Source organism: Nomascus leucogenys, chromosome 6, assembly GCF_006542625.1.
Source record: "Nomascus leucogenys isolate Asia chromosome 6, Asia_NLE_v1, whole genome shotgun sequence".
In the NCBI taxonomy this organism is placed as follows: Eukaryota; Metazoa; Chordata; class Mammalia; order Primates; family Hylobatidae; genus Nomascus; species Nomascus leucogenys.
This window is the reverse complement of record NC_044386.1, coordinates 40,297,059-40,322,199: the sequence shown is the minus strand read 5'-3', so window position 1 is coordinate 40,322,199 and position 25,141 is coordinate 40,297,059. Positions and strand designations below refer to the sequence as shown.

General features: G+C 42.4%; 1 protein-coding gene across 2 annotated transcripts in view; it reads right to left on the bottom strand.

Annotated features, from left to right (window-relative positions):
- Positions 1–6,632: 6,632 nt before the first annotated feature.
- The window catches only part of NIM1K (NIM1 serine/threonine protein kinase), an 86,277-nt gene continuing 67,768 nt past the window's right edge, over positions 6,633–25,141 (bottom strand). For both annotated transcript variants that reach the window (XM_003277748.4, XM_030814035.1), the window contains exons 3-4: positions 10,130–10,398; positions 6,633–7,503 (exon numbers count right to left, since the gene is read on the bottom strand). In XM_003277748.4, coding sequence (XP_003277796.1) covers positions 6,754–7,503; positions 10,130–10,398 — 1,019 coding nt within the window. In that variant the 3' untranslated portion in view covers positions 6,633–6,753. The remainder of the gene's footprint in view (positions 7,504–10,129; positions 10,399–25,141) is intronic.

Here is a 25,141-nt window from a genome sequence, read left to right as displayed (position 1 = left end):
TTTTGTTTCACTCCTGTGCATCTCTTCTTGCATCCTGGGATCGTTTCTCAAATAAATGACTTTCATTCAAGCTTTTCTCTCAGGCTCTGTTTTTTGGGGAATCCAAACTAAGACCATTGGTACCCAGAATGGCCCTAGAAAGCAGGCATTCAGGATGGGAGATTGGAGCTGGTTTACTCACCAAATGACAAAAACCTCATTGCAGAATGATGCCCTCCCAACCCCTACCAAAGTTGTCCGTTCCCAGAATCTGAATATGCTACCTTAAATGTCTGAGGCAGGTGTGAGTAAGGTTAAGAACCTTGAGGTGGGGAGATTATCCTGGATTGTCTGTGTAAGCCCAACCTTACCATGTGGGTCTTTAAAAGCAGAGAACCTTTCTTGGCTGGTGGTCAAGGGAGAGCGACTACAGAAGGTTGGCCAAAGAAATGCAATGTTGCTGGCTTTGAAGATGAAGGAAGATGACCATGAGCTAAGGAATGCAGGCAGCCTCTAGAAAGTTAACAAGGAAATGGATTCTTCCCCTGGAGCCTCCAGAAAGGAGCACAGCCCTGGAAACACCTTGATTTTAGTCCATTGAGACTCATGTCAGACTTCTATCTCCCAGAGCTATAAGATGATACATTTGTGTTGTTTTAAGCCACTAAGTTTGTGAATTTGTGATGACATCAGGAGAACATTGGTGCAGTGTTGGTAAGCAAAGTGGTGATAGCCTGTGGCATGCAGGAGCAGCACAGTCACCACTGACACTGTCATCTGTAGGTGTAGGTAAAAGATGAAGCATTGGATCCTGTAGTACCTATGGCACTTGAACAGTAGAGGGGCAGTGATAAAGACTGTGGACTTGGCCAGCTTTTATTAATTGCTTTGGAAGCCTGGAAAACAAAATAACAGGCTCAAGTCAGCCAACTGTCAGTTTAAGGCAAGGTTGAAGGAGAGCCTTATCTCCTGCAGTGGAGAGAAAACTACCTGAAATAGGCCCAGTATCTAATTGTAAGATTGGAAAATACTAAGTCTTGACATTTTCCTTTATGAAAGTTTAGGTTTGACAAAAAGAGAATGGGACACTGAGACCTAAGTTAGTAATACAGTGGATGACCCTGAAAATATTGCAAACCTGGATTTTCCTAATGTGGGGCTGGCAGCAGCAGCTCATGCTCTCTTGCCTGAAGAGCTTGCCAAGACTTCCAGTGAGGCAGCTCTTGACCTCCACATTCTCTTCCAAAACCCTTATTATTCTCCAAACCAAGAACCAGGGTGACTTCTCAGTAGAGCCTGAGTGGAGAAATACAACCCCCTGTCTGGGGGAAAATAGTGTGGATACTGAAGGAACTGCAGAACCTGATATGTACTGTCAGGAACCAGGGGGAAATGTGTGTGAATGATTTTGAGGGGTTAAGCCAAAGGTGGAAGTTGAGGGAAGAATATAAGGCGGGATAAGAAAGATTACTATAGGAGCCAGGCACAGTGGCTCATGTCTGTAATTCCAGCACTTTGGAAGGCTGAGGCAGGCAGATCACCCAAGGTCGGGAGTTCGAGACCAGCCTGACCAACATGGAGAAATCCCGTCTCAACTAAAAATACAAAATTAGCCGGGCGTGTGGCGCATGCTTGTAATCCCAGCTACTCGGGAGGCTGAGGCAGGAGAATCGCTTGAACCCGGGAGGTTGCGATGGGCCAAGATCACGCCATTGCACTCCAGCCTGGGCAACAAGAGTGAAACTCTGACTCAAAAAAAAAAAAAAAAAAAAAAAAAGATTACTGTAGGAATGTTACCCATGACTTAGAAGTGAACAACACCTGAATTTGGCCATAATATTCTGTTGGGATGGCTGCTGAAGCTTGGATATGATTATGGCACACAGTAAATGAGGTGAAGATGGTGGAACTGCCTTGGTATGGTATTGAAGAAAGAGTTGGAAAGTTCCAGGAGGTGTGAATGTTAGAATGGATTCATTATGTGAGATTGAACAACCGTCTAACTACATTCCTCAGGAAGACATTGCCTTCACTAAGGCAATATAAAATGCACTGGTTTGAAAACTGTTCATCCAACAAGGGACTAATGTCCAGAATATACAGGGAACTCAACAGCAAAAAATAATAATAATAATCTCATTAAAAAGTGGGAAAAGGATCTGAAAAGACATTTCTCAAAAGAAGACATACAAATGGCCAAGTAAGTGGAAAAATGTTCAACATCACTAATTATCAGGGAAAGGCAAATCAAAACCGCAATGAGATAGCATCTCACCCCCAGTTAGAATGACCATTATCAAAAGGATAATAACAAATGCTGGTGAGGATGCAGAGAAAAGGGAATTTTTTGTTTTCTTTTTGTATTTTTCTAGAGAAAAGGGAATTCTTATACACAGTTGGTGGCAATATAAATTAGTACAGCCATTATTGGAAGACAGTATAGCAGTTTCTGAAAAAACTAAAAATACAACCACCGTGGGATTCAGCAGTCCACCTACTGGGTATTTATCCAAAGGAAAGGAAATGAGTATATCAAAGCAATACCTGTGCTCTCCCATGTGTGTTGCAGCACTATTCTCAATAGCAAAGATGGGACCAACATAAGTTTCCATCAACAGATGGATGGATAAAGAAAATGTATATAAACACGTTGGAATATTCAGCCATAAAAAAGAATAAAATCAGCCGGGTGTGATGGCTCATGCCTGTAATCCCAGCACTTTGGGAGGCCAAGGTGGGCAGATCACATGAGGTTAGGAGTTCAAGACCAGTCTGGTCAACATGGTGAAACCCCATCTCTACTAAAAATACAAAAATTAGCTGGGCGTGGTGGCAGGCGACTGTAATCCCAGCTACTGGGAGGCTGGGCAGGAGAATCACTTGAACCTGGGAGGCAGAGGTTGCAGTGAGCTGAGATTGGCGCCACTGTACTCCACCCTGGGCGACAGAGTGAGACTCTGTCTCAAAAAAAAAAAAAAAAAAAAAAAAGAAATCATGTCATTTGCAGCATCATGGATGGAACTGGAGGTCATTAGGTAAAGTGAAATCAGCCAGGCACAGAAAGACAAATATCACATGTTCTTGTATATAAAAGCTAAAAAGTTGATCTCATGGAGGTAGAAAGTAGAATGGTGCTTAATAAGCTGAGAAGGATGGTAGGGGTGGAGGATGGACAGGTTGGTTAATGGGTACAAACATACAGTTAGAAGGAGTAAGTTATACTATTTGATAGCACAGCAGGGTGACTATAGATAATAATTTGCTGTATATTTCAAAATAGCTGGAAAAGTTGAAGTCTTCCTAACACCAAAAAATGATAAATGTTTGAGGTGATGGGGTATCCTAAATACCCTGATTTGATCATTACACCTTGTATACATGCATCAAAATATCACATGTACCCCATAAATATGTACAATTGTGTATGAATAGAAAACAATTTTTTTTAAAAAGGAATGCACTGGTGAGGGTTGCAACAGCACCTAAGAAAAGCTCAGTGGTGGCTGCCCATTGTAGGCAGGGGTTGATGGTAGGAAATTCTGCCATGGAATTGAGCATGATATCATCAGTGAGGATGATGAGACTAGAATGCTAGAGGTCATGTATTATTACTTAAATGTCAGAGGCAAGGTGGACACAATATAATAAACAGTAAGGCTGGAGTGGAAATCAATCAGGCTGCCTTGATCTGCAGGGCTTTGTGACAATGGCTAATAAATCATGGAATTTTGGGAGGCAGCTGACTAGTGTGTTACTTGACTTGTATGACCAAAAAAAGAAAAAACAAAACTGGTGAGCATAAAGCTAAGGTAGCCTGCCACAATGGGAAAATCACGGTCTCTTCATCACCTTCCAGATCTAATTTACAGATCCAGTGCACAATGAAAAGGAGGACTGGTCTTGAGGAAAGGCCTTGCTTTCACAAGTATATATGATGTACATACCCAGAATTTTTCAGAACTGGGTACCATTATGGCTTTGTATGTAGATGAGGGGTTATGGAAACCATATGATAAAGGGAGTTCGGGCCAAAGTCTATCACACAATGGTTCCCACCTTGGAATTATTCTCCCAATCTCTAAGTATATATGTGGGATCAATATACTTAGACCTCTGAGGAGGTCTTAGACCTGTGAAGTAACAACCATTATGGGAGAAAGAGGAAACCTCTTTCTGGCCATGTTAATAAATCATGAGCAATCCACATGAGGAATGGCAGACATCAGTGTCACCATCAAAAAATGTTAGGGATGCAAGTGTAATGGGCTCCATCATAATCTCATTTAAGTTACCATCAGACTTCTAAAAAGAGCAGATGGATAATGGAGAATGATGGTGGACTATTGCTAGTCTCAGTTGTAGCTGCTGTATTGGATGTGGTATTTTTACTGGCAGCCTCTGGCGTTTGATATGCAGCTATTGATTTGGCAAATTCATTCTTCTAAATTTCCATCAGAAAGGAGGATCAAAAGCGGTTCACATTTCTCTGGGATGGAGAGCGATTCTCATTTACTCTATTGCCCCAAAACAATCTTAAATCTCCTTCTCTATATCACAATATAATCCAAAAGGACCTTGATCATCTTGACATTCTACAAGACATCATGCTGGCCCACTATATTGTGAGAGCATGCTAGGGGGATTGGCTATCAGGAAGTGGCAAGTATTACAAATGCCCTAGTAAAGCTTACATGCGCCAGAGTGTGGATTATAGACTCTATGAAGAATCTGGGGCATGCCACATTGATGAAGAGTTTAGAAGACCAATGAGTTGAGGCATGCCTAGATATTTCTTCTATAGTAAAGAACAATTTCTTGCACCTCCCCCCTCTTAACACTAACATAGAGGCATAGGATTTAGTAGGTCCCTCTGGACTTTGGAAGCACATATATTGTATTTGGTGTATTCCTCCCACCCATTTAACAGGGCTGCCAGTTTCAAGTGGATCCCATAAAAGAAAGATTACAGCAGTTTTGGCTTCTGAGCAAACTGCTACTCAGGCCGTGTGTGTGGGGGGCCTCTGGAAAGCCCCAATAAGAGATAACGCCATGCTTCCTGCGACAGAACTACTGAGACTCCTGATGTGCTACTGGGCCCCAGTGGAAGCTGAGAACCTGATTATGAGATACCGAGGACTAGGCAAACAGACCTGTTAACGTATGAGCTGGGCATTATCAGATCCATGGAGTCATGAATTCAGATGGGCCCAGGAGTGATTCATCCTTATTGGAATTGATCTCAGAGTATGGATTTGCCTTTTCTGCCTGCAATGTGTCTTTCCATACAAGCACACAAAGACATAGAGAATACCTGACTCACTGTCATGATATTTCAAACATTGCCTCAAGGACCACTTTTTTGATAAAGGAGGTGGTGCAATGGGCACATGACAACGGGATCCCCTCATCTTACCATATACCTCAACACCAGAAGCAGCCAACATAAGTAGAACAATGGAATGACTCAGCTAAGACACCAGAGGTGAGAGAGCAGCCTGCAGGGTTGGGGTGCTGTCCTCCAGGATTCAGTAATGTGCTTTAATAATGACTGATACATGTCCCGATCATTAAAACACACAGGTCTGGAAACCACTAGGTGGAAGTAGATTGACTCCTGTCACCATCACGCAATTGGTGACTCACTTGATTAATTTCTATTCTTTTTTTTCTACAATCTAGGCTAGATTAAAAGGTTTGGTTCCCAGGGGATCAGGGATGCTTTCATCAGGGGACTTGATAAGGGTTCCAGTGAATTGGAATCTACAAGTTTCACATGGTCACTTTGGGCTCCCCATGCCAGTGGACAAGCAGGCAAAGAAAGGAGGTATCATACTGGTGGTGTACCTCTTCCCTCCTGCTCCAAGACTTCTCTGACATGAAGGCAAGGGAAGCATAGGGAACCCACTTGGCACTCACACAGCGCAGTCTGGGAGTGCAGGGCAGATGACACAAAGGGCCACCCTTGATCAAAAGTGAGCAAGAGCTTATGGTTAAATGCTTTCCCCTTTCACACCCAGGGCAGACACCTGAGATGTGTTTCATCAGGCTCCTCTGAGGATACTGCAAAACCAAGCACCAGAAACTGTAGCACTAGCTAACTTGCTAATGTGTCTGTGTATTAGCTTTTCCTGTTTCCTCTGTCCTTCACTCCTGTCCTCTGGCATCACTTCCCAAATAAACTACTTCACATGGAAGCCTTTGTCTTAGGCTCTGTTTTGGGTGGAACTGAGTCTGAAACCCTTAGCTGCCTGGAATGCTCTGGGATTTTGTAAGAGTCACTCCTGCTTCTCATTCAGATCTTAAACTGATATGTACTCAAAGTGGCCTTCCTTAATGACTAATCCAAAGTAGCAAGCCTCTGATATCAGATCACCCCTTTTGAATTCTCTGCATGGCATCCATCACTGATCTTTTCCTTTTTTAAAAAATGTAGTTCTTAGTACCTTTGTCCTGGGCTAGAATGCCCTGCACATGAGAGGAGGGACCTTGCCTATTTATTTCTTGCTGTTTCCCTAGCGCCTTAAATAGTGCCTGACACACAGGAGGCACTGGATAAATATTTGATTAAATGAATGAACGCTGAAATTTGCTAATAAAACAAGATCCCAAATCAAGCCAGAATCTGAGCTAATAGACTTTCTGGAGAAAAAAAATGCATATCTCAAATATAAGTTTATTTAAAAATTACAAAAATGTCTCCACTCACGTTGTCCTTGAAAAAAATTTAGAAGCAGCAACAATGATCTCGGTTAATTACAAGCAGTCTAGTGCAATTTATAAAATCGAGCAAAATTTGGATGTGTGTCTTATCCCTCTATAGACACGGGATCCTTTTTTGAGGTCTCTTTCTTTAGGGTCTGGTAGCATCATGACTGGGACACTTTCCAAAGCCTTCTTCCTTTGGACTCTATGTAAAATAATTCTATAGACCCCTGTAATTGAGCTGCGAGCATCTCTCCCTTGGTTATTTCGAATATGCTCTTCTGTAATGCCCAAATGTTCTAAAGTGCTTTTGACCTCATTTTCTTCTTCCTTGAGAGTGCTGGTTTCCGACAAATGTTTGGGATCCAGTTGGAAAGGTTCCAAAGGTGTAGGGTATGGCACCCCTTGCATCCATTCATCATTCATGATGCAGTCGATTCCGTACCTCTCCGTGGGGATCTGCTGAAGGACTCCTCGGATGAGTCGGTGGCAGGGCTCTGACACGTGCGGCGGTACACTGTATGTGCCCTCGAGGATGCTCTTTTTTAGTTTGGCCACGGTTTCTGCCCGAAATGGCATGATGCCAGTCACCATGAAGTACAAAAGCACCCCCAAGGCCCAGATATCCACGTAAATGCCGATGTAGTGCTCGTCCCGGAAGAGTTCAGGCGCAGCGTAGGGAGGAGAACCACAGAAAGTGTTCAGCATTTCACCTTTTTTGCTTACTGTGCTGAATCCAAAATCGCCCACCTTCACACAAGTATTACTGGTATAGAATACATTTTCTGCTTTCAGATCTCTATGAATAATTTGGTTTTCATGCTGTGGAAGAAGACATAGAGAAAAGTCATTTTTACAGTAAAATGTCAAAATAAAAATGTATCAGTTGCTCTGAAACAGTGAGATAATGATGGTGGAATAACAAATTCAGTGAGGATCAACTTAAGTCACGATAGCAAACCCTGTCATAACCTTTAGCCCAGTGTAATGCCCACACCTCCCCAAATAGACCAAAGTTCCTATTCTATGTGGTAAGGGTTGGAGTCTGTTCCACACATGTGGACTCAGAAACTAACACCAGAAATAAGACCCAGATCTTATGAAACTACACATTCTGAAATACAATGAAACAGTAATCCTTAGTTGTTGAGGTCATACGTGGATTTTTCTGGCTGATGGATCGTTTGACCAGGAAGGCTTGGAGGCCTCCCCTGACTTTCCAGCCACGCTTTTTGGGGTGGACTCTTTTATCTTTACAGAATTCAGCCAAAGGGAGGTGGTTGCAATTGGCGAGGATCTAGCCACAGAACACACTGTGGAGTGTGGGCACATGCTCCACTCCCACCCTTGCATCCTGAATCCAGACAATCTTCAGAGGACCCTTGACCTGTTCAGTCCCAAGGGCTCTTGGAAAATGGCTTTGTGTTTGTCACCTTTCCTGATGGCCCTCCTGGAATAAGAATCCAGGCTTTGGAGGGGACAGTCTGGTCAATTCCAGGTTCAGCTATACCAGCTGGGTACTGTGAATGTCAGTTTCCTTCTTTGTAAAGTGGGATACTGATAACCATAGGGTGTGGTGAGAACTATATATGATGCTAACTGTATATGATGAGAACAGTGCTCAGCATGGTCTTGGCATATAAACAAACTCAATAAGATGTGGATCTATGGCTATGAAACACACTTCCTGTTTGCAGAGAGTTGGAGAAATGGCAGGGCGTAGAGCTGCTGAAGACTAACATCTGTACCTTCTATTGCTGGATTCTCTTCTGTTCTCCCACCAGGTCACTTTTCCAAGTAGAATGTGGAAGACTCTTTGCCCATCTGTTCTATTACTTGGTATGGGTCTGGCTTATTCTCTGGCCCTGGGAAAGCTCATCACAGCCCAAAGCCACTTAAATGATGATTGGTCATATATCACAGGTCTGAAACACCTACGACCACTACAGTCAAGTTCTTCTCCCTGGCTCACTTCTCTTTCTTCCTCCTCTCCTTCCCTACTGCTATTTTGGGCCCTCTAGGTCACCGATTCCCTTGCAAATTCTCCCTCTTTTGCCCCATTGCTAGCATGGACTGTTTTATTTGACTTTTTCAGTGCCTGGCATGTAATGAGGTTCACTGTGGCTCACTGATCCCAGTTCTTGCTCCCACAGCCATGCAGGCTGAGAAGTGAATTGGAAATAGCCTCTCAACTAATATAGACCCTAGACAAGTGTCTCTTTTCTGACAGAACCATTCAGCTGGGATCTGAGTAAAGATGGTGACCGAACAAAACTTTTGGTAGTAAAAGTGATAGTCAGGTCTGCAAGTCAGGTTCCTCCTGTATGGCCCGCAATACGGCCAAAAATAAGGAGGCAGCAAAACAGCCAGTTCTTGGGGGAACTACAGAGTATGCACTGGGAGTCCAGATTTATCTAAAGAAGTAAACAAAGAACTAAAATAAGAATGACACAACTGGCGAGGCACAGTGGCTCACGCCTGTAATCCCATTATTTTGGGAGATCAAGGCAGGTGGATTGCTTGAGGTCAGGAGTTCGAGACCAGCCTGACCAACATGGTGAAACCTCATCTCTATTAAAAATACAAAATCAGCCAGGCATGGTGGCACATGCCTGTAATCCCAGCTACTTGGGAGGCTGAGGCAGGAGAATTGCTTGAACCCGGGAGGCGGAGGTTGCAGTGAGCCAAGATCATGCCACTGCACTCCATCCTGGGTGACAGAGCAAGACTCTGTCAAAAAAAAAAAAAAGAAAGAGAGAGAAAGGAAGGAAGGAAGGGAGGGAAGGGAGGGAAGGGAGGGAGGAGGAGGAAGGAAGGAAGGAAGGAAGAAGGAAGGAAGGGAAAAAAGAAAGAAAGACAAAACCAAGTGTTAATCTACTGGGCACAGAGGCAATAAGAGCTAGGGGATCTTACTGAAGGCAAAAGATCAGTATAACTGATGTGAGATTGAAGAACACCTCTCTCTCTCTCACACACACACACACACACACACACACACAGACAGCGGGGGTGGGAGAGAGAGAGAGAGAACCAAGCTGGGCATTAAGTGTGGATAGGATTTAGAATATGAGATGTCATATGAGGGCATCCTAGACAAAAGTAGGAAAGCAAAACCAAGAAGCAGTGAGGAGCCAGCTATCCAGATAGTGGAAGATGAGGTTGGAGAAATGGGTATGGCCAGGGGGTGGGTGATATTCATCAGCTGCTCCCAGTGATTCCTGCCAACGTCTGCAGAAGCTAGGAGGTTGTCGTGTAACTGGACATCCCTGGATGTTGCTTCACAGGCAAGGAGCACGATCCCAGCCAGACTTCTGACTCTCAGAAGGGACTACTGTCTGCTTTGTAGGACAAAAGCCCTCTGGGACACTTGAGGGTTGGTAACCTAAAGCCCTGTGCTCCCAATGTCAGTGGAATGGGAGCAAGGTTCTCACTCGTCACCCCTGCTCACCATGTGCTTCACGGCAGACACAATCTGGGAGAAGATGAGCTTGCTTTCTGGTTCAGAGAGCTTCCCCTCAGTGCTAATTTTTCCGAAGAGCTCCCCACCCCCTGCATACTCCATCACCAAGTGCAGCTTGGATAGGGTCTCCACTACTTCGTAAAGGCGGATGACGTTGGGATGGTGCAGCTTTTCCATGCTGGAGATTTCTCGGGATAGTAGCCTCTGGGTTTTCTGGTCTAACTTGGTCTTGTCCAGGATCTTAATGGCCACCTTTTCTGGAAGGAAAAAAAGTTAAAAATGTTTCAGAATTCATAGAAGCATAGAGAGAACTGGAGAGGACCAGAATCAGCTCCTTTCCTTTACTAGACACAGAGTGGCTGTTCCCAAGCTCAGAGAGCTCATCAGGGAATGACAAAGCAATGCTTGAGCCCAGCGTCAGTGCCCTTCCCTTGGATCAGTGTGAGTCTTCCACACACAGGTTTTGATGCCAAGTCCTGCCTCCCAAGGAAAGTTTACAGATAAAGCTAGAGCTCCTTTGCTAAGCCCAGAGAGCACTTCTTGATGAGACCCAGCCCATCTCATCAGCCTCACTGTCCATCATTCCTGTCCACCATCCCCAACGCCCCATGCACCCTTCATTGCAACCATTACAGAACTTTTTGTTGCTCCCTGAAAAGGTGCTGAACATTCATGCCTGGAAGCTTTTCTTTACCTGGATCATTCTCTCCATCATTCCTTCCCTGTTCTTTACTCTTGTTTTTACTCATCAATATAGTTTGGACATTTGTTCCCACCCAAATCTCATTGAAATGTAATCCCCAATGTTGGAGGTGGAGTCTGGTGGGAGGTGTTTGGGTCATGAGGGCTGATGTCTCATGAATGGGTTGGGCCATCTCCTTAGTGATAAGTGAGCTCTCGCTCTGAGTTCACATGAGATCTGGTTCTTCAAAAGTGACAGGATCTTGTGGCATGTTCCCCCAATTCTTGCTCCTGCTTTCACAGTGTGATGTGCCTTCCACCTTCCACCATGATTGGAGCTTTCTGAGGCCTCTACAGAAGCAGATGCCACCACGCTTCCCGTACAGCCTGCAGAATCATGAGCTAATAAAACCTTTACTCAATTTTGGCTGGGCGCAGTGGCTCACGCCTGTAATCCCTGCACTTTGGGAGGCCAAGGCGGGAGGATCACGAGGTCAGGAGTTTGAGACCAGCCTGGCCAACATGGTGAAAACCCGTCTCTACTAAAAATACAAAAATTAGATGGGCCCGGTGGCAGCCACCTGTAATCCCAGCTACTTGGGAGGCTGAGGCGGGAGAATCACTTGAACCCAGGGAGGTAGAGGTTGCAGTGAGCTGAGATCGCACCACTGCTCTCCAGCCTAGGTGACAAAGCAAGACTCCATCTCGGGGAAAAAAAAATTACTCAATTTCAGGCATTTCTTTATAGAAATGTGAGAATGGCTTAATATACTCATCATTAACTCCTGATGATCCTTCAGGGTAAATCTCAGAATGAACCTCTTCAGGAAGCCTCTGTAACACTTGTCCTAGGATGTTCAGATTCTGTGCACTTGGAGCCCCAGTGTACTGTAATCTCAGCTAACTGGTCTGTAGATGTCAGCTCCCTTGTTTATCTCCCTCTCTTGCCCCATTCTCATCATGAACTGTTTTCTTTCACTCTCAGTGCCTGGCATGTAATGTCATGTACACGACACACCAGTACCCGGTGTTGACAGAGTGCTGGTGAGGCCAGGAGGAAATCAACACTGCAATGTGCTGCTGGTGGGAGCATTAGTTGGTACAATGGTTCTGGATTGTACTTTGGTATTATGTATTGAAATGCTAGAAAACAGTTGCACCTTGGGACCCAACCATTTCACCTTTGGCAATCTTAAAGAATCCGACGCATGTACAAGGATGCATGTATAAAAAGGCTTCTGTGATATTGGGAATAGCTGAAGTATCCAGCAAGAGAGATAGTTAAAATAAAGTGTGGTAGATCTAATTTTATAATTTCACACCATGAAGCTATCAAAAATAATGATGCTAACTTATTTATTAATATGAAAAAATGTTCAATATACAAGTGAGGAAAAATACAAATACATATTTGCATAGATAAAAATCTGGTAGCATATTTACCAAAATGTTTAGAATAGAGATTTTCTAATTGGCAGATCACAGATGGTTTTCCTTTCAATTTAGTTTTGCTTATTTGTATTTTCTATTTTTTATCATGAATATAGACTTATTGTGTAACAAAAATGATTAATGTCAGAAAATGAATGAATCTTGACTCCAAAGTGAAACATCATTCATTTTTTGTTTTGGCTCAAACTGTACCAGACTTTGAATTAGATAACAAAGAGGTTACCCAGCAAGCAAACAGACGGAACAGGTTCCCAAAGTACCTGTTTGACCTACTTACAAAATAACTACCTTGAAGAACTTTAGCACTGTGATTATTAGCACTAAAATGGATACAGCTAGTTTAAAATAGGAGTGTTATTGATATATTAAAGTAGGTCCACTGGGACTTCTGGAATGGAAAAAGGGTTCACTGGTGTCTGCTGTAGCCAGCTCCCCACCCTTGCAGGAGGCAATACTGAGCTGTGGAAGGGCAGCTCTAAGGGAGCAGGAGCAGAAAGTTTGCTTTGGGGCTTGAATAATCTCAGCTGGCAATCAGCCCCAGCAAAAGAACCTCCAATGGCAATCCTTGGGGCACTCTTCTTCCCCTTTCTTTTCTATTTTTCAGTCTTTAGGATTAAGAGTCCCTTCACCTATTTATCTGAAACAGAAACCTGGTTTTGTGTAGCATGTTGGGTAAGCTGTTGTTTTAAGGGCTAGAATAATGAATTCCACCCTTCGATTTCCTGTAGAAGAACCCACTGCTTCTCCTCAGTTCTCCCACCACTGACTCAGGTGTCAGTTAAGGTATCATCACTCTGCTGCCCCCTCCTCCCTGTGGCCACCATACACCATTCTATCCACAGTGAGTGTTCAACAATCAGGTGATGGGTGTCAGGCTGCCATCACAAATCTCCCTTCAGCACCATCCTAATTTTCTTTTTCTCTTTTCCTTTCATGGTTCTTAGCAAAGGCTTCCCTCCCAGAGCCAGGTCTAGAATGTGTCAGGAGAGGCATTGTAAGGGTGAAAGCTTCCTTAAATCCTCTGCCCTAGGTGCCTCAATGGCCTCACCTCATGTGCAATCACCCTATAGGCAGGCCTCGTAACATAAATGTATGATCATACTAAACACTTGAGAAGCCCTGGTATTCCACATTGTCACTAAGTGGTAGAAACTGCTATTCCATGAAGAGCTAGATCTCTAAATCTGCTCTTTCAATAAATGTTCAATGAGCACCTACTATACACCAGGCAGTGAAAAAGACAAACACTGTTCTCACAGTCCAGTGAGAGAAAGACTGAAAAAAAAGTCCCTTCTTACGAGCATAGCACCTATTAGGAAGGGATACAGACAGAGAATGGAAAGGCACTCTCTGGGTAAGGGCACTTAAATTGTGACCAGGAAGTGAGGAGAGAGGCCTCATACTTGGCCCAGGAGCTTGGCAAGTGTGATGCCCAGGTGAGGCATAAGGTGTGTGCTTAAGGAACTCACTGTTCTGGAAAAGCAGAATGAGGAGGGGTGGCCCCAGATCAGCCTGGTAGTAGGTAAAAGTCAAATAAGCCAGGAGATTGCTTTAGAAATGCAGGCTTTAACTATAGGGCAATGAGAAAACATAGCAAGGTTTTAAGAGAAAGGGTTGTAATCTGAGTCCCATTTAAAAAGAGCACTCTGGGCCGGGTGTGATGCCTCACATCTGTAATCCCAGCACTTTGGGAGGCCGAGGCGGGTGGATCACGAGGTCAAGAGTTCAAGACTAGCCTGGTCAAGATGGTGAAAGTGAAACCCCGTCTCTACTATAAATACAAAAAATTAGCCAGGCACGGTGGCAGCCACCTGTAATTCTGGCTACTTGGGAGGCTGAGACAGGAGAATTGCTTGAACCTGGAGGAGGGGAGGTTGCAGTGAACCAAGATCACACCACTGCACTCCAGCCTAGGCAACAGAGTAAGACTCCATCTCAAAAAAAAGAAAAAAGCACTCTGGCAAGATGTGAGAAGTGCAGAGAGGAGCAGCAAGCCTGGGAGCAAGTGGGGGTCTAGGAGGGGATGATAGAAACCCCAGAGAGAGGACGCTCTGGTGGTGCAAGGGGAGAGAGAGAGAAGTAGACAGATGGGAGAGGCCAGCATGCCCTTTCTCCAAATCTGATGAGAAGTCTGACACAGGTCCCACCTAGCGGGCAACACATTCTTTAAACCAGGACTCCCAGTGCCTGGGTGGTAATAGCAAAGCAAGGTTATTGTATGCAACAGGGAGTCAGTGGGGACGGTGAATTCTTGAGAGTAGCTGCCCCAGTGGAAGGGGTGGCTCTACTCAAGGCCACACAATGGTTACTATTTGGAATGCAGGCTCAGTGTTGTCAAACCTTCTTCTGATTTCTTTTCAAGAGAAGCCAGACATCTGAAATTTTATGCAAAATCTTCCAATTATTAAGTATCAACAACTAATTCAAATTTTAAAACCTAGATTAGACCAAGCAACATACATCTACAGGACCAAGGGGACAAAGGGAAGGGAGCAGATATCAAAACCTAGGAAGATAGTTTTGTGTAGAGAGAAGCTGAGGCTTTCCTTCTAGACACACAAGTTGCCTGAGTCAGCCTTACAGTGAGGGGCTGGGGGGAATAAGATCAGGCCCTGCCTCTCCTTCCTTCCCCTGCAAAGCCTCCCTAGAGATCAAGTCAACTGGAACCCAGAGGACTAAGGAGATTTGATGTAGTCCTGGGCTGAGAGCAGAATGAAGAAGGGTGGAGAGTAGATCTGGAGGGGCAGATAGAAAATATCAGGTACAGTGGGCTTAGGGGGAAAAGTGCCAGGAGCATTGGGGGCATAAAACAGGGGGATGTACCCCTGGTCTGGGGGTTAGGGAAAACTTTTAACACTTTCTCTGGAGTCCAAGAGTTAGCTAGAGAAAAGTAGGGAGAGGTTCTAAAAGTAGGGATGGGTAGGACAGAAGATCTTGGGGTAGGAAAGACCTGAAACATTAGAGTTATGGTCTACAAGCTTTTTTGATTGTCTTCCTTTGTCAATAAAACATTTTTTTAATATTCAACATCATTAGTTGCTTTATTGATAATAGCTCCAAACTGGAAAGAATCTACATGTCCTCAGCTGGTGAATGGTTAAACAAATTGTGGTATCTTCATATGTGGAATACCACTCAGCAATAAAAATTGACCAACTATTGACACAACAGCTTAGATGAATTGCCGGAGAAGTATGGTGAGTGAAAAACGCCAATCCTAAAAGGTTACTACTGTATGATTTCTTGTATGTAATTTTCTTGAAATGACAAAATTATAGAAATGGAGAACAGATTAGTAGCTGGCAGGAGTCAGGGACAGGGTATGGGGGTTAGGAGGTGGCTACAGAAGAGCCACTTGAAGGGCCCTTGTGATAATGGACTTGTCCTGTATCTTTACTGTGGTGGTGAATATAACAACCTATTTATATGATAACATTCCATAGAGTTAAAATACATACACATGCATGAATACAAGAACTGGGAAAATCTTAATAAGATCAGTGAATTAGATCAATATTAATATCAAGGTTATGACTATAGGTTTGCAAGATGCAAGTTTGTGTGAAACTGGGTAAATGGTACATGTGGTCTCTGTACATATTCTTACAACTGCATGTGCATAATAAAACATTTTTGAGCACTACTCTAATATATGTATACGTATTTATAAAGTGTATCCATGTACTACTGATTTACACATTTTCAATATATATAATCACAGAAATTAAAAATATATAATCACAAATAAATATAAAAGGAAGTTCTAGTATTTTTTTCCTCATCCCAGTGAATCATCTTGGGCATCCTCTGGGGGTATATGCGCCCTCAGAGATGACTGACTTTGAAGAATTGAAAGAAGAGAGTAGGGCTGGCATATGGGGAAGAAGGAAAAATATAAGCCAAAAAAGAGGCTGGAGAGTTGGCCATAGCCAAGGTCTTGTGAGTCATTTCACATTAAGGGCAGTAAGAAGCTGCTGGAAGCTTGTAAGTAGGGAGTTACATGATCAGGCTTGTAATTTCTAAAACATCACCTCTGGCTGCTATGGGGGAAATGACATAAACATGAAGACAAATTACAGTAGCTTAATCCAATGAGGAAAGGAGGAGATGTTTAGGAGGTGAAATCAATACAACTTGTTGTTTGGGTGTTAGGGGTTGAGGAAAAGGTCAAGGTTTCTCAGTTCAGTTGAGCAACTGGGAGGCTGGTGACATTCACTGGAGGAGGATCTCTATTAATGTTATCATGCCTTTGGGCACTCCCTAAGTTCCCCTGTCTCTCTCCCAGGTTGTTGTGTTCACTTTGCTAAACCATGACTCTGGTTAAATGCAGCTTCCCACTACTCTCTGCCTGCACCCATGCTGTTGGACATAGTGGCTTGTCTCACTTTGAATTTCTGGTCACTAACCTCAGGTGGCCCTTTAAAGCTCCTGGCAGGCATACTTTCCCTAGTCCAATAAACCTCATACACTTTTGTATAACTCTTTCATGGCTTCTTTTCTCTCATCAAGTCTCTAATGCCTTCTTCCACTCCTCACTCATAGCTGGTAACCTTGCTTCCTACTTTATTGAGTAAAATAAGCAATAGAGGAGAATTTCCTCAAGTCCTTCCCACCATGTCTTCCAACCTACTGGAATCTGTCTTCCTTCATTTTACTTTGGATAAACAGTTCCTACTCCTATCTAAGGCTTAGCTAAGACTCCTTTACATGTTGAATAGATTCCATCTACTCTCATATACTAAAGAACAGCCCTCCAAAAATGTTTTTTTTCTTCCCTCCTGCATCATTGATTTTCTCTTCCCACTGGATTGTTTCCATCATCACACATTTATGTCATTAATAAAAATCTTCCCCTCAGCAGAAACCTTACAAGCCAGAAGGGATTAGAGTCCAATCTTTAGCCTCCTTAAACAGAATAAGTGTCAGTCAAGAATTTTGTGTCCAGCAAAACTAAGTTTCATAAATGGAGGAGAAATAAAGTATTTTCCAGACAAGCAAATGATGAACGAATTTGTAAATACCAGACCAGCCATACACAAAATTCTAAAAGGACTTCTAAATCTTGAAACCAAAAGTTGACATGTATCACAATAGAACCTCTTGAAAGCATAAAACTCACAGGGCCTATAAAACAATAAGACACACACATGGCCGGGCACGGTGGCTCACACCCGTAATCCCAGCACTTTGGGAGGCCGAAGGGGGCGGATCACGAGGTCAGGAGATCGAGACCATGCTGGCTAACATGGTGAAACCCCATCTCTACTAAAAATACAAAAAATTAGCTGGGCATGGTGGCGGGTGCCTGTCGTCCCAGCTACTTGGGAGCCTGAGGCAGGAGAATGGCGTGAACCTGGGAGGCGGAGCTTGCAGTGAGCGGAGGTTATGCCACTGCACTCCAGCCTGGGTGACAGAGCGAGACGCTGTCTCAAAAAAATTAAAAAAAATAAATAAATAACACACACACACACACACACACACACAAAAGGATCCAGGTAATAATCAACATGATGACTAGAATTGTACCTTACATCTCAATGTTAATATTAAACATAAATGGCATAAATGCTCCACTGAAAACATACAGATTGGCAGAATGGATAAAATATCACAAACCAAATATCTGCTGTCTTCAAGAGACTCATCTAATGCATAAGGATTCACATAAACTCAAGGTAAAGGGGTGGGAAAAGATGTTCTGTGTATATGGAAACCAAAGGCTAGCAGGAGTAGCTATTCTTTTTTTTTTTTTTTGAGATGAAGTCTCACTTTGTTACCCAGGCTGGAGAGCAAGGTGCAATCTCGGCTCACTGCAACCTCCGCCTCCCGGGTTCAAGCAATTCTCCTGCCTCAGCCTCCTGAGTAGCTGGGATTACAGGTGCCACCCACCATGCCTGGCAAATTTTTTTGTAAATTTAGTAGAGATGGAGTTTCACCATCTTTGTCAGGCTGGTCTTGAACTCCTGACCTCAGGTGATATACCTGCCTCGGCCTCCCAAAGTGCTGGGATTTACAGGCGTGAGCCACCATGCCTGGCTAGGAGTAGCTATTCTTATATTAAATAAAACAGACTTTAAAGCAACAGCAGTTAAAAAAAAAAGAAAAAGACAAAGAAGGTCATTATAAAACCACCTTTGCAAAAATTATATCACCGAGAGAATTATGAAAGTGGGGGACATCTGATCTAGCCAACCTCCCTCTTGCCTTTAGCCTTCAAGCTGCCTTAATTATTCCTGGGCTTAGTCTTAGCTAGCTTTGGGAGACATTTAGTTTTTAGTTTAAATGATAATAATCTTTCCCAAAACTCAACCACCTTTGTAAAGCTAATGAGAGACCACCAGACTTAGGAGGAGGAGAAGAGCCTGAATTCTGCTAAGGTGTGGATATAAATGATTGCCAGCCATTAATCCAGAGGTCACAGATATGCAACTCCCCCAATTACTCATGAAGATAACATCACTATTGTAGAACCTAAGATTAGCCTTTTGAGATATCTTTTCAGGTTTTTTGCATGTCTGACACCGATGGCTTCACTTGGACCCATATGGACCCACCAACCACTCCTGTGGCCTCACAGAAGTGACTCAGCACAAGAGGACAGCTTCAACTCCCTGTGATTTCATCTCCAACCCAAACAATCAGCAGCAAGCACCTGGTCTGGTCAGCCCAATCCCTTCCCCCAAACTGCCTTTGAAAAACCCCTAACCTACAAGCATTTGATGAGATTGATTTGAGTAATGTCTCCATCCTGGTTTGACCACATGGCATGACTGGCCTTGCATCAATTAAACACTTTCTTCACCACAATGCCATGAATTGATTTTGCTTGTGCAGTGGGCAGAAATAACCTGTTAGGTGGTTACAATTATATAATGATAAAAGGATTAATCTGACAAGAGAATATTATAATCCAAAATATATGTGTACCTAACTATGGAGCTCCAAAATTCATAAAACAGTTACTACTAGACCTAAGGAAAGAGATAATGAGCACCACATTAATAGTGGGATACTTCAACACCCCACTGACAGCACCAGACAGATCATCAAGGTAGAAAGTCAACAAAGAAACAATGACTTAAACAATACTCTAAAACAAATAGACCTAACAGATATTTACAGAACATCCTACCCAACAACTATAGAATATACTTTCTTCTCATCAGCACATGCAGTATATTCCAAGATAGACCATATGATTGGCTACAAAACAAGTATCAATAATTTTTAAAAATCAAAATCGTATCAAGTATCTTCTCAGACCACAGTAGGAAAAAACTAGAAACCAACTCCAAAAGGAATTCTCAAAACTATACAAATACATGGAAATTAAACAATCTGCTCCTGTATAAATTTTGGGTTAACAATGAAATCAAGATAAAAATTACTTGAAATGAATGATAATATGACACAGTTATCAAAACTTCTGAGATACAGCAAAAGTGGTGCTAAGAGGAAAGCTTATAGCACTAAATGCCTACATCAAAAAGTCTGAAAGATCACAACTTGACACCCTAACATTGCACCTCAAGGAACTAAAGAAACAGGAACAAAAGAAACCCAAAGCTAGAGAAGAAAAGAAACAACAAAGACCAGAGCAGAAATAAACGAAATTGAAACAAAAATATTACACAAGATTAGTAAAACAAAAAATTGGTTCTTTGAAAAGATAAACAAAATTGATAGACCATTAACTAGATTAACTAAGAGGGAGAAGTTTTGAATAAGTTCAATTAGAAATGAAAATAGAGACATTACAACCAATGAAACAGAAATACAAAAGATCAATTGAGATTACTATGAACACCTCTATTCACGAAAACTGAAAAACATAGAAGAAATGGATAAATTCCTGGAAATTTACAGCCATCCCAGATTAAATCAGGAAGAAATAGAAATCCTGAACAGACCAAATAACAAGCAGTGAGATTGAATAAGTAAAATTTACTGATTGAAATTGCCAGCAACAAAAAAGCCTAGGGCCCAATGGATTCATAGCTGAATTCTACCAGACAGCCAAGGAAGAATTGGAACCAATCCTATTGAAACTATTCAGAGATTGAGAAAGAGAGAATCCTCCCAGACTCATTCTATGAAGCCAGTATCACCCTGTGCCAAACCCAGGAAATGACATAACAAAAAAGAAAACTACAGATCAATATTCCTGATGAACATAGATGCAAAAGTCCTCAACAAAAGACTAGCAAACAGAATCCAATAGCAAATCAAAAACATAATACATCATGATCAAATGGGCTTTGTCCCAGATACAGAGGGAAGGTTTAACATATGCAAGTCAGGGGGGAGGTTCAAAGATGGCCGAATAGGAACAGCTCCAGTCTACAGCTCCCAGCATGAGTGATGCAGAAGACAGGTGATTTCTGCATTTCCAACTGAGGTACAGCGTTCATCGCACTGGGGCTTGTCGGATAGTGGGTGCAGCCCACAAAGTGTGAGGCAAACTAGGGCGGGGCATCGCCTCACCTGGGAAGTGCAAGGGGTTGGGGAATCCCCTTTCTTAGCCAAGGGAAGCGATGACAGAAGGTACCTGGAAAATCGGGTCACTCCCACCCTAATACTGTGCTTTTCCAACAGTCTTAGCAAATGGCACACCAGGAGATCATATCCTGCGCCTGGCTCAGAAGATCCCAGGCCCATGGAGCCTCACTCATTGCTAGCACAGCAGTCTGAGACTGAACTGCTAGGTGGCAGCAAGGCTGGTGGAGGGGCGTCCGCCATTGCTGAGGCTTGAGTAGATAAACAAAGCAGCTGGGAAGCTCGAACTGGGTGGAGCACCCCGCAGCTCAAGGAGGCCTGCCTACCTCTGTAGACTCCACCTCTAGGGGCAGGGCATAGCTGAACAAAAGGCAGCAGAAACTTCTGCAGACTTAAACATCCCTGTCTGACAGCTTTGAAGAGAGTAGTGGTTCTCCCAGCACGGAGTCTGAGATCTGAGAACGGACAGACTGCCTCCTCAAGTGGGTCCCTGACCCCTGAGTAGCCTAACTGGGAGGCACCTCCTGGTAGGGGCCAACTGATGCCTCACACAGCTGGGTGACCCTCTGAGACGAAGCTTCCAGAGGAAGGATCAGGCATCAACATTTACCATTCTGCAATATTTGCTGTTTTGCAGCCTCCGCAGGTGATACCCAGGCAAACAGGTCTGGAGTGGACCTCCAGCAAACCCCAACAGACCTGCAGCTGAGGGTCCTGACTGTTAGAAGGAAAACTAACAAACAGAAAGGACATCCACACCAAAACCCCATCTGTAGGTCACCATCATCAAAGACCAAAGGTAGATAAAACCACAAAGATGGGGGGAAACCAGAGCAGAAAAGCTGAAAATTCTAAGAATCAGAGTGCCTCTTCTCCTCCAAAGGAATGCAGCTCTTTGCCAGCAACAGAACAAAGCTGGATGGAGAATGACTTTGATGAGTTGAGAGAAGAAGGCTTCAGACAATTGGTAATAACAAACTTCTCCAAGCTAAAGGAGGATGTTCGAACCCATCTCAAAGAAGCTAAAAACCTTGAAAAAGGATTAGACAAATGGCTAACTAGAATAAAAAGCATAGAGAAGACCTTAAATGACCTGATGGAGCTGAAAACCATGGCACAAGAACTATGTGATGCATGCACAAGCTTCAGTAGCCAATTCGATCAAGTGGAAGAAAAGGTATCAGTGACTGAAGATCAAATGAATGAAATGAAGTGAGAAGAGAAGTTTAGAGAAAAAAGAGTAAAAAGAAATAAACAAAGCCTCCAAGAAATATGGGACTATGTGAAAAGACCAAATCTACCTCTGATTGGTGTACCTGAAAGTGACGGGGAGAATGGAACCAAGTTGGAAGACACTCTTCAGGATATTATCCAGGAGAACTTCCCCAACCTAGCAAGGCAGGCCAACATTCAAATTCAGGAAATACAGAGAACATCACAAAGATACTCCTCGAAAAGTGCAATTCCAAGACTCACAATTGTCAGATTCACCAAAGTTGAAACGAAGGAAAAAATGTTCAGGGCAGCCAGAGAGAAAGCTCGGGTTACCCACAAAGGGAAGCTCATCAGATTAACAGCAGCTCTCTCGGCAGAAACTCTACAAGCCAGAAGAGAGTGGGGGCCAATATTCAACATTCTTAAAGAAAAGAATTTTCCACCCAGAATTTCATATCCAGCCAAACTAAGCTTCATAAGTGAAGGAGAATTCCTGTACAGACAAAAATTGCTGAGAGATTTTGTCACAACCAGGCCTGCCCTAAAAGAGCTCCTGAAGGAAGCACTAAACATGGAAAGGAACAACTGGTACCAGCCACTGCAAAAACATGCCAAATTGTAAAGACCATCGATGATAGGGAGAAAACTGCATCAACTAACAAGCAAAATAACCAGCTAACATCATAATGACAGGATCAAATTCACACATAACAATATTAACCTTAAATGTAAATAGGTTAAATCCTCCAATTAAAAGACATAGACTGGCAAATTGGATAAAGAGTCAAGACCCATCAGTGTGCTGTATTCAGGAGACCCATCTCACGTGCAGAGACACACATAGGCTCAAAATAAGGGCATAGAGGAAGATCTACCAAGCAAATGGAAAACAAAAAAAGCAGAGGTTGCAATCCTAGTCTCTGATAAAACAGACTTTAAACTAACAAAGATCAAAAGAGACAAAGAAGGCCATTACATAATGGTAAAGGGATCAATTCAACAAGAAGAGCTAACTATCCTAAATATATATGCACCCAATACAGGAGCACCCAGATTCATAAAGAAAGTCCTTAGAGACCTACAAAGAAACTTAGACTCCCACACAATAATAATGGGAGACTTTAACACCCCACTGTCAACATTAGACAGATCAACGAGACAAAGTTGTTAAAGTACAATAATAATAAAAAAAAAAATGTGGCACATATACACCATGGAATACTATGCAGCCATAAAAAAGGATGAGTTCATGTCCTTTGTAGGGACATGGATGAAGCTAGAAACCATCATTCTGAGCAAACTATTGCAAGGACAAAAAACCAAACACCGCATGTTCTCACTCATAGGTGGGAACTGAACAATGAGAACACTTGGACACAGGGTGGGGAACATCACACATCAGGGCCTGTCATTGGGGGGGGGGGGAGGATAGCATTAGGAGATATACCTAATGTAAATGATGAGTTAATGGGTACAGCACACCAATATGGCACATGTGTACATATTTAACAAACCTGCACATTGTGCACATGTACCCCAGAACTTAAAGTATAATAATAAAAAAATCTGCAATATATATATATGCAAGTCAATAAATATGGTAAATCACATAAAGAGAATTAAAAACAAAACTATATGATCATCTTAATAGATGCAGAAAGAGCATTAAGTAAAATCTGGCATTGCTGTATGACAAAAACAATGTCATGACAAAACCCAGCATTGCTTTATGACAAAAACAATGACAACAAACTAGGCATAGAAGGAACATAACTCAAAATAACAAAAGCCATATATTACAAACCAAAAGCCAACATCATACCGAATGGGGAAAAGTTGAAAGCATTCCCCCTGAGAACTGGAACAAGACAAGAATGCCCACTTTCATCACTTCTATTCAACATAGTACTGGAAGTCCTAGCCAGAGCAATCAGGCAAGAGAAAGAAATAAAGGACATCTAAAGTGGAAAAGAGAAAGTCAAACCATCTCTGTTTGCTGATGATATGATCATATACCTAGAAAACCCTAAAGATTCCTTCAAAAGACTCGTAGATTTTTCTCTTTTTTTAAAACTAACAACCAATTGATCTTCAACAAAGCATACAAAAACATAAATTGGGGAAAGGACATCCTATTTAATAAATGTTGCTGGGAAAACTGGATAGCCACATGTAGGAGAATAAAACTGGATCACTCTCACCTTATACAAAAATCAGCTCAATATGATTAAAGACTTAAATCTAAGACCTGAAACCACAAAAATTATAGAAGAAAACAGGAAAAACTCTTCTGGACATTGACTTAGATGAAGAATTTATGACTAACATCCCAAAAGTAAATGCAACAAAAACAAAAATAAATAAATGGGACCTCATTAAACTGAAAAGCTTCTGCACAACAGAAAAAATAATCATGAAAGCAAACAGGCAATCCACAGAATGGGAGAAAATATTTGCAAGCTAGGTAACTGACAAAGAACTAATATCCAGAATTTACAGGGAACTCAAACAAATTAGCAAACAAACAAACAAAAAAAGATCTCATCAAAAAGTGGGCAAATGATATGAATAAATATTTCTCAAAAGAAGACATACAAATGGCCAACAAACATATGGAAAAACACTCAACATCACTAATCATCACAGAAATCCAAATTAAAACCACAGTGAGATACCACCTTACCCCAGCCAGAATGGTCATTATTAAAAAGTCAAAAAACAGTAGATGTTGGCATGAATGTGATGAAAAGGTAAGATTTATACACTGCTGGTGGGAATGTAAATTAGTACAGCCTCTATGGAAAACAGAACAGAGATTTCTAAATCTAAAATCTAAAAGTAAATTAAAATATAAATCTAAGAGTAGATCTACCATTTGATCCAACAATCCGCTACTGGGTATCTCCCCAAAGGAAAAGAAGTCATTATATCTAAAAACACCTGCATGCATGTTTATTGCAGCACAATTCACAATTGCAAAGATCTGGAACCAACCTAAGTGCCAACCAACCGATGAGTGGGTAAAGAAAACGTGGTATATATACCATAGAATACTACTCAGCCATGAAAAAGAATAAAATAATGTATTTTGCAGCAACTTGGATGGAGCTGGAGGCCATTGTTCCAAGTGAAGTAACTCAGGAATGGAAAATCAAA